At 36.3% G+C, this 17,471-nt stretch overlaps 1 protein-coding gene across 4 annotated transcripts in view; it reads left to right on the top strand.

The window, feature by feature from the left end:
• Positions 1 to 17,471, top strand: part of LOC121385914 (multiple C2 and transmembrane domain-containing protein 1-like) — a 158,142-nt gene that overhangs the window by 69,175 nt on the left and 71,496 nt on the right. For all 4 annotated transcript variants that reach the window (XM_041516728.1, XM_041516712.1, XM_041516708.1 and 1 more), the window contains 2 exons: positions 5,325 to 5,430; positions 12,682 to 12,904. In XM_041516728.1, coding sequence (XP_041372662.1) covers positions 5,325 to 5,430; positions 12,682 to 12,904 — 329 coding nt within the window. The remainder of the gene's footprint in view (positions 1 to 5,324; positions 5,431 to 12,681; positions 12,905 to 17,471) is intronic.

The following is a 17,471-nucleotide window of genomic DNA, read 5'->3' as shown; positions in this document are numbered from 1 at the left end:
CATCCTACAGACAGGGTAGTTAATACCACAGCCCAATGGGGATCGACCCCACACCGACCGTGCATCGAGCGAGCGCTGTACCACTGGGCTACGTCTTGCCTCAGTAAATCTATGTAGTCACACATGTGTAAGTCTAAAATAGGCTTTGTAAATTCGGCCCATTCTGTCTATGGAAAAATGCATATAAAATATCCCTAGCTGCATTTTAATAAGAATGGCATATATGGTCAGTAATTTTTGTAAAATTGAAACAGTCTTTATTAAAAATGAAAACATATATAATGTCAACTTTTGAGACATGTAACTACAGTGTAACAAAAACAAAATTTTGGTTTGGTTTTAACTCTTATTTTATGAAGTTAACCTTGAATTATTTAAAATGATATGGTGGCAGCATTTTTGTTTTTGAGGGGGTGGAGGGGGTGTGTATGTATTTTTTCTCTTTCTTATGACTAAATGTAAAAATAATCATATATGCTGGACACCAAATAGCCTTAATTAAATGTGTTGAGATATTGTTAAACAGATACATTCCTTTTCTTTCCTTGCACAGTGACTCCGAAGCCTCTGATTTTATGCTGTGAAACCTAAAACCCTGACTCTTCCATGCTGAAATCCTATCTCTCATATTAATGCTGAAACACTGCTCTCATTGATGCCTCCCCATTAAGCCGTGTTGTTTAGCCCAAACACTGAATAACAACCAAGTTATTGTCTGTTGAATGTGTTCAGGTATTCTGTGTCTGCCTTGCTCGTGGATCCGTTTATGCTTTATCAATATTACCATATTGGCTGGTACAGACAGTATCACTGACATCTGTGCATGGCAAGCTTCAAATGATCCACCCTCTAGAAGAAATTAAAAGATTTGTCTGAAATATGAAAATCCTTGCAAAATTGATGATCTATATGCTCCTTTAATGTAGGGCAGGACGTAGCCCAGTGGTAAAGCGCTCACTTGATGCGCATTCGGTTTAGGATCGATCCCCATCAGTGGACCCATTGGGGTATTTCTCGTTCCAGCCAGTGAACCACAATTTGTGTAACAAAGGCTGTGGTATGTACTATCCTGTCTGTGTGATGATGCATATAAAAAATCCCTTGCTGTTAATCAAAAAGAGTAGCTCATGAAGTGGCGACAGTGGGTTTCCTCCCTCAATATCTGTGTGGTTCTTAATCATATGTCTGACGCCATATAACCATAAATAAAAATGTTTTGAGTGTGTCATTAAATAAAACATTTCCTTCCTTTAATCCAGCCAGTGCACAACGACTGGCATATCAAAGGCCGTGGTATGTGCTATCCAGTCTGTAGGATAAAACATATAAAATATCCTTTGCTGCTACAAATGGAAAAATGTAGCGGGTTTCCTATCAAAGACTATTTGTCAAAATGACCAAATTTTTGACATCCAATAGCTGATTATTAACAAATCAATGTGCTCTAGTGGTGCCGTTAAACAAAACAAACTTCTTCCTTCCTTTATTGTATTTGGGCCAAAGATAGGGCCATCTGCCTTGGTATCAAGCTTTTTGTGCACTAAGCATCTAGAATTTAGTGCACTCAGCATCTAGAATTTAGTGCACTCAGCATCTAGAATTTAGTGCACTCAGCATCTAGAATTTAGTGCACTCAGCATCTAGAATTTTTGCGCTCAGCATCTAGAACTTTTTGCACTCAGCATCTAGAACTTTGTGCACTAAAAATTATGAATGCCCTTTTTGTCTCACCTTTATGGAGTGTTGAGATTTAAGTATTAATCTTTCAACAGCAGCATCAGCAGCAGTGACATCAACTTTTGTGTTAAAAAGTTTCATTTTAAAGTTTCATGTCTCAGAAACTATAAGCCCTAGGTCAGTGAAACTTGGTACAGTTTTTAGTAGGCGAAATAGTTAATTTTGTGGAATTCTTGTTTTTCATATTTGTGTGTATAAGCCTTTTGAAAATGAAAATGAAATATTTTTACAACCTCAGTACATTGATTAATTAGTGGTTGTTAATGGTTACGTTTTTAATAAATTGTTAACTGTGAGCTTTATGGCTTAAATCTATTTTACTGCATGTATACTTTGTATTTTCAATTTAATTAGTAAAAAGTGTCAATCCTTCATTTACCTTCATGTGTCATGTGTCTTACAAAATATACCCATGCTAAACATTCCCAAACTTTTTCAAGGGGTATAGATAAAATCATTATTTATAAAGGAAGTCATTTGTGATCATTTGCATTATGTACACTACACAGCTGCAGATAGGACACTTTACGTCACTAATCAAGAAAGGAGGTGTGATTTAGCTTAGTCTTGCCTGAGGTGCTTGCTTCACAGGATCGAACCACATCGGCAGATCCATTTCAGCTGATTGGGTTTTTTCTCGTTTCAACCAGTGCACCACAACTGGACAAATGCTGTGGTATATACTTTCTTGTCTGTGGAAAAGTGCATATAAAAGATCCCTTGCTGCATTAGAATAAATGTTGTGGGTTTCCTCTGATGATTACGAATCAGAATTACCAAATGTTTGACATCCAATAGGCAATGGTTAATTAATCAATGTGCTCCAGTGGTGTCGTTAAACAAAACAAACAAACAAATATTCAAGAAAGTAACACTAACTCTTGATTCTTTTTCCTTTTAGCTAAAAATCAATTTTAATGCAGGATTTTCAGTAAATTTTATAAAATTGAAACCATCTTTATTAAAAATGAAAACATATATAATGTCAACTCTTGAAACATGTAATTGACTACAATGTAACAAAAACAAATTTTTTGTCTGGTTTTAACTCTACTTTATTATGAAGTTAACCTTTTAATTATTTAAAATCACTGACCCTGTATTTACAGTTTTCATGTTTCATCTACTATAATCAATATAACGAGCAGAAACAAATTGGATTTGCCAAAATTGATAACTCAGTCAAAAATGTCAGGCTTTGAGTTATTTAACATTAAAAAATCTATCGCAGCTGAAAATATTTTACATTTCCTAATAACCGGGGTCAATGCCTGAATGTAAGTTATGCTTACCCCAGGACATTATTTAATTAGACGGAATATTGTGATTCACATAAAATCCAAGAATGTGATTGGATTTCTTATATAGCATTATACAGGACAGGACACACTGTGTCATTTGATATATATATATAGACACATATATATACACACATATACATATACATATACATATACATATACATATTAGTCATGTTCAGTTTATTAGAGTACCTACTGTAATGTATTCTACAGAAGCACATTGGACCTTGTATAACCATTCCCCATGCATACAGGACAGGACATACCATATCATTTGATATACATGTATATATTAATCATACAGCATTGGTTCAATTTATTATAGTATATACCTATTGTACAAATTCTGTTGTGACATACAAACACAGAATCACACTGTGTTATATCATTGTTATTCCATTCTTGGACCACAACCTGTACAGGAATGTCGCTTGAGACAGCGAGCAGTACAGAATGCTTCTGGGAGCACACTGAGAATGCTAAACATGATCAACTGACAGCTCAGATCACAGATTGCCCCACTAGTTTCTGCCTTGTTCATTTATCACTTTTATAATTCCATGGCCTTGGATGTCGAAAACATTGAATTTGACCCTGAGGACAGCGTGAGTTTATTTTTTTACTTAATTACAAACAAGATAGAGATTCCGTGTGTATTGATCCATCACACATAAGTACTGCTCACTTAATCTTACTTAATGAAACCACAGAGCCTGCTGAATTTTGATGTCAGACTAAACAAAACTATAGGAAATGGGGGGGGGGGGGGGGGGGGGGGGGGGGGGGCCTTTCAGATATTTTGCTTTATAATAGTGTAAAAGTGTGTAAATATAAGTGTGTGTGCCCCCAACTGTTAATTATGTCACCAGCAGACATTTATAAGGTCAGTGGAATCTCATCTCAAACAGTGATGTATGTATATATATTTTTTATCTCAATCAGTGCCCACTGTTGATATACCAAAAGCTATGATAGGTATAGTCATTTCAATTGGTATGTGCACATTAAGGATCCCTTGCTGTTTTCCGGTAAGGGTCATCAATGTGGCGACAGTGGGTTTTACTTTTTCAACAAAGTGTTAAAATAAACACAAAATGGCTGTAGTTTAAAACATGGTTTGCTAAACAGATATTCCTTTCCTTTTTTCTTTCTACTTTTAATCTGCAGTAATGTGAATTTTTTTTTTTTTTAATCTGATTTCAGCTCTTTTTTTTGTGTAAACTGATTTTCACAAAGTACACTGAATTTGATCTGAAATGCTGAAAAATGACTACGGAGATTTTAGGTTTTTAAAGACCATTTCATGTTTTATTTCTTAATGTGTGTATCACATTTCTGAATCTGTCGTTTCAGGTATCATATAATAACATTTAGTGAAATACCTTAAAATATCAGTCAAAGAAAAGTGTTATTAGTTACACAGTGACGATAACACATTTTACAGTTAAAATTTCACTATTTCACTATAAAATGTGTTATCGTCACTGTAGAAAGTGTTATCTTCACTGTAAGAAAGCTGGAACTATTTTGCTACTGGCATTTTAAAAATAAAGGTAAATTGCCAAAAGTTATATAATAAATAGAACATTTCATGTTTTTTGTCAAATATGATTTATATCTCATCTCGTAAAGTTTGCAATCATATTACACTCTTTGCGCAAGTGCGACTCATGAGATATGATTGCATACTTCACTCGATGAGATGTAAATCATATTTGACAAAAAACATGAAATATCCTTTATTTCATTTATGCATTTACTAGTGTTGGGAATCAATTAGAATTCCATCATTTGTTATAATAAGTTGGCACCAACCGATCAACTTTTGAATACACAATCGGTTAGAATTATATGAACATAAGAAGGATTTGAATAATAAGGGCCATGTTTACCGGGATCTGGACCCTACAAATGGTACATTTTACCTTTAATAACTATTTGATATATCTTTTTATTATGTAGACATGAAAATAAACATTAACCCCAACATATTTAAATCTTATTATAGCATCTAATTTGGGGATACAATTATAGTTAACATTTTCCCACACAATCGATTATGGATTTTTATAATCGATCATCAAATCGGTAGAGCCAAACCGATCAATTTTTGATTATAATCGATTTTTGGAACATCACTAGCATTTATCTTAGTTTGACACCCAGTAGCCGATGTATTTTTCGTGCTGGGGTGTTGTTAAACATTTATTCGTTTGTTCCTTTGTTCGTTCGTTCTTTCGTTCATTCATTCATTCATTCATTCATTTATTCATTCTGTCGTTGCAGGAGCCTGCAGCCCAGCAACGTCTTTGTGCGTACATGCAGCATCCTTTCTTCATGTTGGATGTTCATCTGCATGAAGGTTGTGACCTTGTCATCAGAGACAGCTGTGGTAAGTAGCCATATTGAACAGTAAGGGCTGATTTTACAAGCCATTTTTCTTCTTTTTTTCTTTTTTATTATTCACCATTCCCTGTTACAAAGGCCTACCCCCTGTCCAGGGTGAAAACGGGGCAGGTGGTCAACAAGACCAGAAGCTCAAGATAAAAACCAGGAAGAGCCCTCTGAAGATGCACATACATGTACATCTATATGTATAAAACTAAGAATTGAATAAGATTTGAAAAAAGATCCATTTTTCTTTTGCAACTACATACATTTACAATGCTTAAACACCTGCATTTAAGAGAAACTGGGTTCATAAGTTTATCCCTAACAGTTTGAAATGTTTGACATATTACTTGTAGATGGTACATAAGAATAAGATACAGGCATAGAGAATACAACATGAGAGGCCATTAGATTTATCTTACAAGTTGTTTTTAAAACGTATCTAGGGAGCGAAAGCTAATTGGATACATTTTTAAGCAACAAATTCTAAGGTACATGGTGTCTAACAGACACGAATGTAGTATTCTATTTCTTACATATTCTCAAAAGCAGGTCTAAAATCAATTTAAACATCTTTTTTAACTATAACTATTTGTGGCACTTGTGCAACAATTAACTTATATGTCATGGGGCAGTCAGTTTTAGGTTATATTACATCTCACAGGGCAGTCAGTATCGGTCTTCCTTATATTACTCTCGGATCCCAGTTGAGGCATGGGATTTTTAATCCAGATACCAACTCCAAACCCTGAGTGAGTGCTCCGCAAGGCTCAATGGGTAGGTGTAAACCACTTGCACCGACCAGTGATCCATGACTGGTTCAACAAAGGCCATGGTTTGTGCTATCCTGCCTGTGGGAAGCGCAAATAAAAGATCCCTTGCTGCTAATCAGAAAGAGTAGTACATGAAGTGGCGACAGCGGGTTTCCTCTCAAAAATCTGTGTGGTCCTTAACCATATGTCTGACGCCATATAACCGTAACTAAAATGTGTTGAGTGCATCGTTAAATAAAACATTTCTTTCTTTTTTTCTTTCTTGAAGCAGCGAAATATCCTTAATAATAGACTAGAACTCTACTCCATAACAGTTACTTCTCAGTTACTTCTCAGACGCACAAACGTTTTTAAACATATGTAAAATGCATTTTATGGTACATTGTATTAGAAACACCAGGATGACCAGAAACACTTCAGTTGTACGGAAATGGATAATCTAAAAAATAAAATATAGGTAATGTTTGATTTCAGTAATCATAAAGGGCGCTAATAGTGAAAAATATGTCTTAAGTAGTGTTTAAAAACTAAGGCCTGTCCACTGGTTTATCTAACTATCCACTGGTTTATCTTCAGTTTCCTTAAATTATGGTTCAGTTCAAAACTAGGGTGTTTTGCTTTGCTAATCCTGATGACTATATTATATCTTCGACTATTATTTTTAAAACATCATTATTCATTTCAAGGGGCGGGATGTAGCCCAGTGGTACAGCGTTCACTCGATGCGCAGTCAGTGTGGGATCAATCCCCGTCGGTGGGACCATTGGGCTATTTCTCGTTCCAGCCAGTGCACCACGACTGGTATATCAAAAGCTGTGGTATGTACTACCCTGTCTGTGGGATGGTACATGTAAAAGATCCCTTGCTGCTAATCGGAAAGAGTAGCCCATGAAGTGGCGACAGCGGGTTTCCTCTCTCAATATCTATGTGGTCCTTAACCATATGTCTGATGCCATATAACCATAAATAAAATGTGTTGAGTGTGTCATTAAATAAAACATTTATTTCTTACTTTTATTATTCATTTCAAAACTGTGCTGTTCTGGTTTGCTAATCCTGATGACTATCATATCTTCGACTATTATTTTTAAAAATCAATGTTTCGAAACCAATGTTTTTTTCAATGCTAATCCTGATGACTATTACATCTTCTACTATTCTGTTTAAAACATTATTGTTTGAACAGTTCAAAACCATGGTGTTTTGGTTTGCTAATCCTGATGACTTTGATATCTTAGATTATTCTTTTTAAACAAATATTATTCATTTCAAAACCATTATGTTTTGGTTTGCTAATCATGATGACTATATCTTCAATTATTCATTTCAAAACCATGGTGTTTTGGTTTCCCAATCCTGAGGACTATTATATATTTGACTGTTCATTTCAAAACCATGATGTTCTGGTTTGCCAATCCTGATGCTGAATACTATAATTCTTTTCTCTGCTTGCCATGCCTGTTTGCTCAGCTTTAACACTGGCTGAACTGTCCACTATAATCACTAAACTGAGGTTCATTGGCAGGACAGTGCTGTTGAGCCATCACACTTTTAGAGATTAGGCCCCACACTGCAGCTTACCTCATCAACAAGAGATAACAAAGCTTGCTTCAGTGACGAAGCCGATTCATTTGTCTGTGGAGCAATGGGCTGGCTAATCACGCAGACATTAATGGTCGAAATCATCTCATCTGTGGCGGCATTCAGAAACACCCATCTCCATCTGTGTTTTGAGAACAATTCATGAGTGCATGGATGCGTGCAATTGTCCTTTTGATTTCTATCTTGTGCAGAAATACAATTTGAGGAGAAGGCCTGGTAAAAAAGTTTGTTTTGTTTCATGATACCACTAGAACATGTGATCTTTGTTTACTAGTTACATGATAGCTGTCATTTCATTTCATTTCAACTTATTTTCATGCTTATATGCAATTAAGGTTCAAGCACGCTGTCCTGGGCACACACCTCAGCTATCTGGGCTGTCACATGTAGTGATACTGCATCAGAACTGAAAATTACAGGAGGCATGATGTAGTCCAGTGGTAAAGCACTTGATATTTCCGTTCCAGCCAATACACCACAACTGGTATATCAAAGGCTGTGGTAGGTGCTGTCCTGTCTGAGGGAGGGTGGATTTAAAAGATCCATTGCTAGTAATGAAAAAATGTGGGTTTTCTCCCTAAGACTATGTCAGAATGACCAAAAGTTTGACAACCAATAGCCGATGATTAAAACATCAATGTACTCTAGTGGTGTCATCAAACAAAGCCATTTTTTTTTGAAAACTGAAAACTCCCAGAATATTTTCATTTGCAAATCTTGTATAAGCTATTTTTCGTTTGCCCATTAAATTAAGAACATGATCGTAACAGGTTAGGCAAAAATAAAATGGGTTAAGTGAATTTGTTTTTGCATAACCCATAACTGTTTCAAATCTCAGAGTACCCAGTGCATTGTGGTAATAACTTTATTCTCAGTCGGTATACAGCTCTCTGATTTCATGGTCCATTTACTCGACAGCAAGTTGCAATTAATTTTAAAAAAAATGTCAGTCTACGGGTATAGGCAAATATCAATTCCCTGTGGTACAGTAATGCTGCGTCTCTGTGGTGATGAAGGTTTGACCAATCGAAGGCATCCATTCGTGATAACTTCCCATGATGGAATAGACGTACATACCCCAGTAAATTATATGAGCACTAATGTACTTTAGTATAGACTGGTGACCTTTTGTGTGTATTTATTGACCAGAGTAAGAGTAATTGATGTGACACTTATGATATTGGCATTTTTGTGCAACCCTGCTGGTATATTCATTGTTTACAGCCTGGAGTGGAATTTAGTTCAGTTTGTTGAGTGTTCACCTGAGGTGCTTGCATCGCAGGATCAAACCACCTTGGTGGATCCATTCAACTGATTGTTTTTTTCTCTCATTCCAACCAGTGCACCACAACTGGTTAAAAGCTGTGGTAGGTATATAAAAGATGCTGTGCTGCTAATGGAAAAATATAGCGAGTTTCCTCTCTAAGACTATATATCAAAATTACTAAATGTTTAACATTCAATAGCCGATGATTAATAAAGAAAGAAAGAAATGTTTTATTTAACGACGCACTCAACACATTTTATTTTCGGTTATATGGCGTCAGACATATGGTTATGGACCACACAGATTTTGAGAGGAAACCCGCTGTCGCCACTTCAGGGCTACTCTTTTTGATTAGCAGCAAGGGATCTTTTATATGCACCTTCCCACAGATGGGATAGTACATATCACGGCCTTTGATACACCAGTCTGGCTAGAGCAAGAAATTGATTAATAAATCAATGTAATCTAGGGGTGTCATTAAACAAAACAAACTTTAACTTGTTTACAGCCATATATATTCAGAAGGGATATAGCTCAGTGGTAAATCCACTGGGGTTTTCCTGTTCCGACCATGCATTGAGTCTTCCATGTTTGCTATGAGCTGGTATTTCTGAGAACATCTAGATTTGATTTATTAATCATCAGCTGTTGGATGTCAAACATTTGGTAATTTTGACACAAAGTCTTAGAGAGAAAACCCGCTTCATTTTTTCATTAGTAGCCAGGGATCTTTTACATTGTCCATTCCACAGCCAGGATAGATTTATCAGTCGTGGTGCATTGGCTGGAATGAAAAATAGCCCAATGAGCCCACCGATGGGGATCGATTCCAGACTGACCTCGCATCAGGTGAGAGCTTTACCACTGGGCTACATCCTGTCACAGATAAACAAAGTGTCATGAATCTAAATTCAAAATAATCTAAACTGAAAATAAAAATACAAAAAAAGAAAAGAAAAGAAAAGAAACATGTCAGTTTGTAATACATTAGATAATTTGTGAAAATAATATGGCGATCTTATTACATAGTTAGCTGCTAACAGTTCTTTGAGCAGATTCAGCTGAAATTCAAAGTAAATTGTTGTTGTCAGTGTCTCATAATCTGACAGAGATTTGTAATCGCTTCATGTACAGTTGTCATTCTAAATGTCCTTTGGAATTGGTAAGATATCAGCATTTTGAGCAGGTTTATGGTTGTTGTCAGTATCTTGTAAGCTCACATCGTGTAATGCCTTCATGTACATTTTCACGATAAATGTCTTTTCAAATTTCTCATTAAATGGTTGAACATTGTCAGTATCTCATAATCTCACATCTTGTAATAATGGCATCATGTACAGTAAATTGACACAGTAAATATCTTTTGGAATCTCTCAAGGCTTGGTAAGACATCAACGTTTTGAGCAGGTTTATCAGAAGTTCAGAGTAAATGGTTATTGTTATATAGTCTCAAATTGTGTAATGACTTCATGTACTGTTGCAAGGCTTCTAGACCCAACTTTACTTTTAAGTTAATACAATTTTACTAAATAATAGTAATAATTGGTAGTAATTTCACCTAGAGGGAGAGAGAGCTTAAAAACACTAACTTTGGGGTGTGGGGATGGGGTAGACTATTCATATTTACAAATAGACATAACTGCAACATTTGAAAAACATAATTCACTAGGCATCTGACATGGCCTTAGTAGTTTTTTTCACTTGCCCAATATTGAATATCACTAGCCATGGGAGTGGGGCTACCATAATTTAGAAGGAAGAAGAAGGAAATGTTTTATTTAACGACACACTCAACACATTTTATTTACAGTTACATACCATCAGACATATGGTTAAGGACCAGACAGATATTGAGAGAGGAAACCCGCTGTCACCACTCCATGGGCTACTCTGTTCGATTAGCAGCAAGGGATCTTTTACATGCACCATCCCACAGACAGAGTAGTACATACCACGGCCTTTGATATGCCAGTCGTGGTGCACTGGATTGAACGAGAAATAGCCCAGTGGGCCCACTGACGGGCATCGAGCGAGCGCTTTACTACTGGGCTACGTCCCGCTCCCCCATGATCTAGAAGCCCTGAAGTTTTCACAATAAATGTCTTTTGTAATCTCTCACGGCTTGGTAATACATCAACAACCTCGAGATACCACGTTTCAGAAGGCTGTAGCTGACATTATTGAACAACTATATTTTTTTTAATGATTTTACATGCATATCAGGTCCATTGGAGAGAATCTTGGTTCTTGAGGTGGCCTTTACTGTAATTAATTATTAAAACTAAACGAAAAAGGTAACCGGTTTCTTATGGGGCTATTGGCATGCTGCTCAATCTGTAATTACGAATGGTATTGGTAGATGATGCTCTTACATGTAAGAGCATTCTGGAATGATTAAGGATGTGGGTGGGGGGAATTAGGAGGAGGTATAGTTGTCCCAAGATACCCCCAAGTCCAATTGAGTTGTACCGGTAGATGTTATTATATGTTATTGAATTCTGGAATATTTAAATTTACTAAGAATGTGGCTGGGGGTTGGGGGGGGGGGGGGGTAGGAGGAGGAATAGTTGTCCTAAGCTATCTCCAATTGTCCAATTGTTAACAAACAAAATATCACACTCATGTATATAAACGTCTTTGCATGGATTTAGCAGTCAGTAGAGTGCTCACCTGAGGTGCCTTTGACATAGGTGTTTTTTCCATCCCAAACAGTGTATATCAAAGACCGTGGTATGTGCTATTCTGTCTATAACAAAGTGCATTAAAAAAATTCCTTATTGCTAATAGAAAAATGTACTGGTTATGATTTTTCTCAGAAGACTGTCAGAATAAGCAAGTGTTTAACTTTATAGTGGTGTCATTAAACAAAGCTAAGTTTAATATTATACTCTTTGTCAACAAACTTGTATTAGCAACTTTTTGCAGTTATATAATTTATGAAATTCTAATAAGACTTGTATCAGTAAAAAACTTAATGTTATTCTTTGATAGAAATGCAGATTAATTTTTATGTAATTCATGAAATAGTGCAGCCACTGAATTTAAGAACACAACAAAAATGTAATACAAATTTATGATACATCTACTACACGTGTACATTTTTGATCCACGAATTTAAGTACCCAACAAAATGTGTGATTTAGCAAAAACTATGAAAATGTAAGAACACAAAAATAAAGAATTCTAAGTAGTTTATTTTGTTTAACAACACCACTAGAGTACATTGATTTATTAATGATCAGCTATTGGATGTCAAACATTTGGTAATTTTGACTTAGTCTTAGAGAGAAAACCTGCTACATTTTTCCATTAATAGCAAGCTCAGGGATCTTTTATATATATATATGCAACATCCCATTATTAGGATGGTGCATACCACAGCCTTTGATATACCAGTCATGGTGCAGTGGCTGGAACGCGAAATATCCCATTGGGTGCGCCAATGGGGATTGATCCTAGACCAACAACACATCAGGTGAGCGCTTTACCACTGAGCTGTGTCCCACCCCTTCACAGAAAACAGTTTTATATCAGGTTACATTTGTCACCATTACATCGTCATACATTATCCAGAATTCCTGGGTGTATTTAACAATTTTGTGTTTTTCAGGAACCAGTGATCCGTATGTGAAATTCAAAATAGGTGGAAAACAAGTGTATCGAAGTCGGACTGTGTATAAAAACTTGAACCCAAAGTGGGACGAGGCGTTTACGGTGCCTATCGAGGATATATACAAACCTGTTCAGATCAAAGTCTACGATTATGATAGAGGCATGTATGATGACCCTATGGGATCTGCCGAAATCGAACTGACAGCTTTAGAACTTGGAAAGTAAGTATCTCTGGTTTCCATATTCCTTTTTGTTCAGTTACGGTCAAGGTGAAGTTATAACAGATTTTTTATTATTTGATCTAGGGGCAGGATGTAGCCCCAATAGTATAGTGCTTGCTTGATGTGTGTTTGATCTAGGATTTGTTGGGGTTTTTTCTTTTTCTCAGAAACTACAAGAACTTTATTTTTTCCATCAGAGGGGCGGAATGTAGCCCAGTGGCAAAAGCGTTGGCTTCATGTGCGGTCGGTTTGGGATCAGTCCCGTCAGTGGGCCCATTGGGCTATTTCTCGTTCCAGCCAGTACAGCTGATATATCAAAGGCTGTGGTATGTGCTATTATGTCTGTGAGATGGTGTAAGTAAAAGTTAAAAGTTTGTTTTGTTTAATGACGCCACTAGAGAACATTAGTTTATTAATTAGATCGGCTATTATAGTCTTAGAGAGGAAAGCCACTGCATTTTTTTTTTACTAGCAATGGATCTTTTACATTCACCATCCCACAGACAGGATAGCACACACCATAGTCTTTGATATACCAGTCATGATGCACTGGCCTGAGCGAGAAAGTAATTAAAAGATCCTTTGGTACTAATGGAAAAATGTAGTGGGTTTTCTCTCTATGATTGTACATCAGAATTAACAAATGTTTCACAATAGCTGATGATTAATGTGCTCAAGTAATGTCGTTAACAAAACAAACTTTATATCATTGAATATATACTTGTAACTAGTACAAGTTGACCTGTATTAAGCAGTTGTGCAATATTAAAGTTCTTTTGTTTCATTAATGGTTTAAAAGATCCTGGGATGTAGGGGAGAATGTACGAGAAAGTGTGGATTCATTATTTTTCATGAACTCATAGCTTCAAGTGCAATTCTCCAACTTAGTCCATTGTTCATTAAATGTTTAAATGGAACTCCTAAATTAACTACTATGATTAGATGTATTTTTAATGGCATATTTACAAAACTAATAACCAAAATAACAAGTTTTTTCCGCGTCTCGTCTGAACGATTTGAACATTAATTTCTAAATAGTGCATCAAATACACATTAAACGTTTAATCTATGATTTCCAATTTCCTATTTAATTTGACAATCTTCGTTATATTCAGACTAAATACATTACTATCATTAGTATCAGGTTTATGAGGTTTAAATTACTTACTCATGAAAATGCAAATGTGTCGCATCTTGGGCTAAGATGCTCTGTCTGTTTATGATGTATAAGTTCATTCAACTGAGGGTTCGAATTCCTAACCTGAATGCACAAAAAGTTCAAATTACATGGTGTATAGCAGTGTTCGTTCCAGCCAGTGCACCACAACTGGTATATCAAAGGCTGTGGTATGTGCTTTCCTGTCTGTGAGAAAGTGCATATAAAAGATCCCTTGCTGCATTAGGAAAAATGTAGTGGGTTTCCTCTGATGACTAAGTGTCATAATTACCAAATGTTTGACATCCAATAGCCGATGAATAATTAATAAATGTGCTCTAGTGGTGTTGTTAAACAAAACAAACTTTATTATTATTTGTTTATAGCGGTACGCTCTTCATTTAGAACAGGCTGGACATAGCCCAGTGGAAAAGCGTTAGCTCGATGTGCGGTCAGTCTGGGATCGATCCTTGTTGGTGGGCCCATTGGGCTATTTCTTGTTCCAGCCAGTGCACCACGACAGGCATATCAAAGGCCATCGTATGTACTACCCTGTTTGTGGGATGGTGCATATAAAAGATCCCTTGCTGCTAATCGGAAAGAGTAGCCCATGAAGTGGCGACAATGGGTTTCCTCTCTCAATATCTGTGTGGTCCTTAACCATATGTCTGACGCCATATAACAGTAAATAAAATGTGTTGAGTGCGTCGTTAAATAAAACATTTCCTTCTTCTTCCTTCATTTAGAACAATAGTGTGAAGTCACCAGTATGGAATAAGTAATGGTAAAATCAGGGCTCGAAATTGGTAGTAAAATATGTCCTGCTTAGAACGCAATATGTCCTACTGGAAGTAAGACAGCATGGAATGAGGGGAGGGTTTGGGATAGAGTGCGAAACATTAGGACCTCTAAAATATATTTTAGAGCATTATGGAATTAAAATTTAACAGAATCACTAGCTAAATAATAAATGAGATGATTGTACATACATCACTTTCTTTAAAAAAATGACCTGCAATGTTTTGGTGGTTTTTAGTAGGCCACTATTTCAAGCCCTGAAAATATATTGCAGCTTAAAATTCTCCTATTGCATGACCAAGAATGACAACCAGGAAATTGTGCAGGAGGGGGCTGCTTCTAGACTGTGATGTGTGATATTTGGGTGTGTGTGTGTGTGTGTGTGTCAGCAGGGCTCAAACTTAAAGACGGCACCGATGGCAATTGCCGTAGTTGCAGTATGAATTTCTGTCAGTCATGGGCTTTACCTATGTCAGTTTTTTGCTGATAATAAAAATTATTGCTGTCGGTTGAAGGGACTGTTTTTTGGCTGTTATATTTGTTGCAAAGGTTACAGGTTTAAAATTGCCATAGGCAGTATCAACATTGCTGTTAGCATTTTGCTTATGAAAAAACATTTTAAAAATTGCCACAGGTGAAAAATTCTTGATTTCTTGACCTGGATTTAGGTCAGAAAATATATTTGTGCCTGGACTACTGTCATATATTAAACACGAGAATCATGTACTTTAAATGTGCTTGGGTGTCATTAAACAAACATTCCTTTCCTTCACTTTCAACTTATTTTCATAACTCATATCCAATTAAGGTTCAAGCACACTGTCCTGGGCACACACCTCCGCTATCTGGGCCATCTGTCCAGGACGGGGTTAGTTGTTAATTGTTAGTGGTTAGTGAGAGAGAAGAGGGAGTAGTGGCCTTACATACCTACCCATTGAGACATTAGGAGTGGGTAGGAGCTGGTACTGGGCTGTGAACCCTGTACCTACCAGCCTTATGTCCGATTGCTTATGCCTTTCCTTGTCCAACCTGATGCTCAAAACTCATCATGTATCACTCGGTGTCTGAATGAAGTGTTCTGTAATCCGGGAACCAGCAGGAAGTCCACACTAGTAATCTGGCTGTACTGTCTATACTTAAGTATCGATTAACAATCAACATTTATCTACTTTCTTGTTTGTCATGTCCGATTAGTGCGATGGTGATTTGTGCACATGGCATGAACATAAAACGATCGGTCACACGGTAGAACAATGGAAACTGAAAACCAGAAGGTAGAACTATGGAAAGTGGAAGCTTACGAGTTCAATAGCATCTGGCCCTGATTGATTAATATATATGATGAAAGGAAAGGAATGTTTATCATTTTGAATCATAAGATTCAGGGCCCATATTTTCAAAGCAATCTTAGCCAACGAAATCTTAAAACCATTGTAAATTATGACGTCACTACAATAGTTTTACAATTTCATAGCACTAAGATGGCTTCAAAAATATGAGCCCAGATCTTCTTGCTAGTTAAAGTTAGTTTTTGTTTAATGGCACAACTAGAGCACATTGATTAATCAATCATCATCTATTGGCTGTCAAACATTTGGTAATTCTGACATATCAGAGGAAACTCACTACATTTTTCCATTAGCAACAAGGGATACATGATATTCAAAATTCAATAGCACCAAACAATACCCCCACCTGTTAACGACCCCGGTCAGGCTGCTGGTGCTCTGTTGCACTTGTCAGCACTGGTGGTCCCTTCCTCCCACCCAACCGAACCATTTTCCTGCCCTGGACCGAGGAGCCGGCACAGGCCGACACCTGCACCCATGACAGGCATGCAATACAACAGCTTATTCTAAATGTGTACGTTAAAACCTATGACCTGACCTCACCTGACCTAATGGAAAAAATGTAGAGGGTTTCCTTTCTAAGACTCTGTCAGAATTATCAAATGTTTGACACCCAGTAGCCGATGACTAATAATCAATGTGCTCTAGTAGTGTTACTAAACAAAATAAACTTTAATTTTTTTATAAAGCATTCTAGATGAATGTTTAATAGCATTCTAGATCAATGTTTAATAGCATTCTAGATGAATGTTTGTGGAGCATTCTAGATGAATGTTTAATAGCATTCTAGATGAATGTTTGTGGAGCATTCTAGACATGTTTTTATGATGCTTTTTAGGTCCATGTTGACACAACATTTTGTGTAGACTGTGTTTATGAAGCTTGTTAGGTCTGTATTTATGAAGCATTATAGATCTGAGTTTATGAAGAATTCTAGTTCTACATACATGTTTATGAAGGATTTTGCTGTTTTAGGTTTATTTTTACGAAGCATTCTGGATTAATCTTTTTGAAGATTTCTCAATCTTTTTTTGAAGAATTCTCAATCTTTGTTTTTGAAAAATTCTAGACAATTTATTATAATTAAATTTCCGTTACATTCATTACAACATAACGTCATCCCATTGGTCCAGACATAGAAACGGGAGTTTGTTTAATTCTCGTTGAACGTAAAAATTATGTCTTCAGGGAACGTCATATCTGATGATGTCATTTTATTTGGGCAAGTTGTCTTATTATTGTTTATGGACCAAAAGTAATTCAA

The sequence above is a fragment of the Gigantopelta aegis genome, chromosome 2 (assembly GCF_016097555.1).
Source record: "Gigantopelta aegis isolate Gae_Host chromosome 2, Gae_host_genome, whole genome shotgun sequence".
NCBI classification, from domain to species: Eukaryota; Metazoa; Mollusca; class Gastropoda; order Neomphalida; family Peltospiridae; genus Gigantopelta; species Gigantopelta aegis.
Note: the sequence above shows the minus strand (reverse complement) of the source record. Positions and strands in the feature narration are given on the sequence as shown.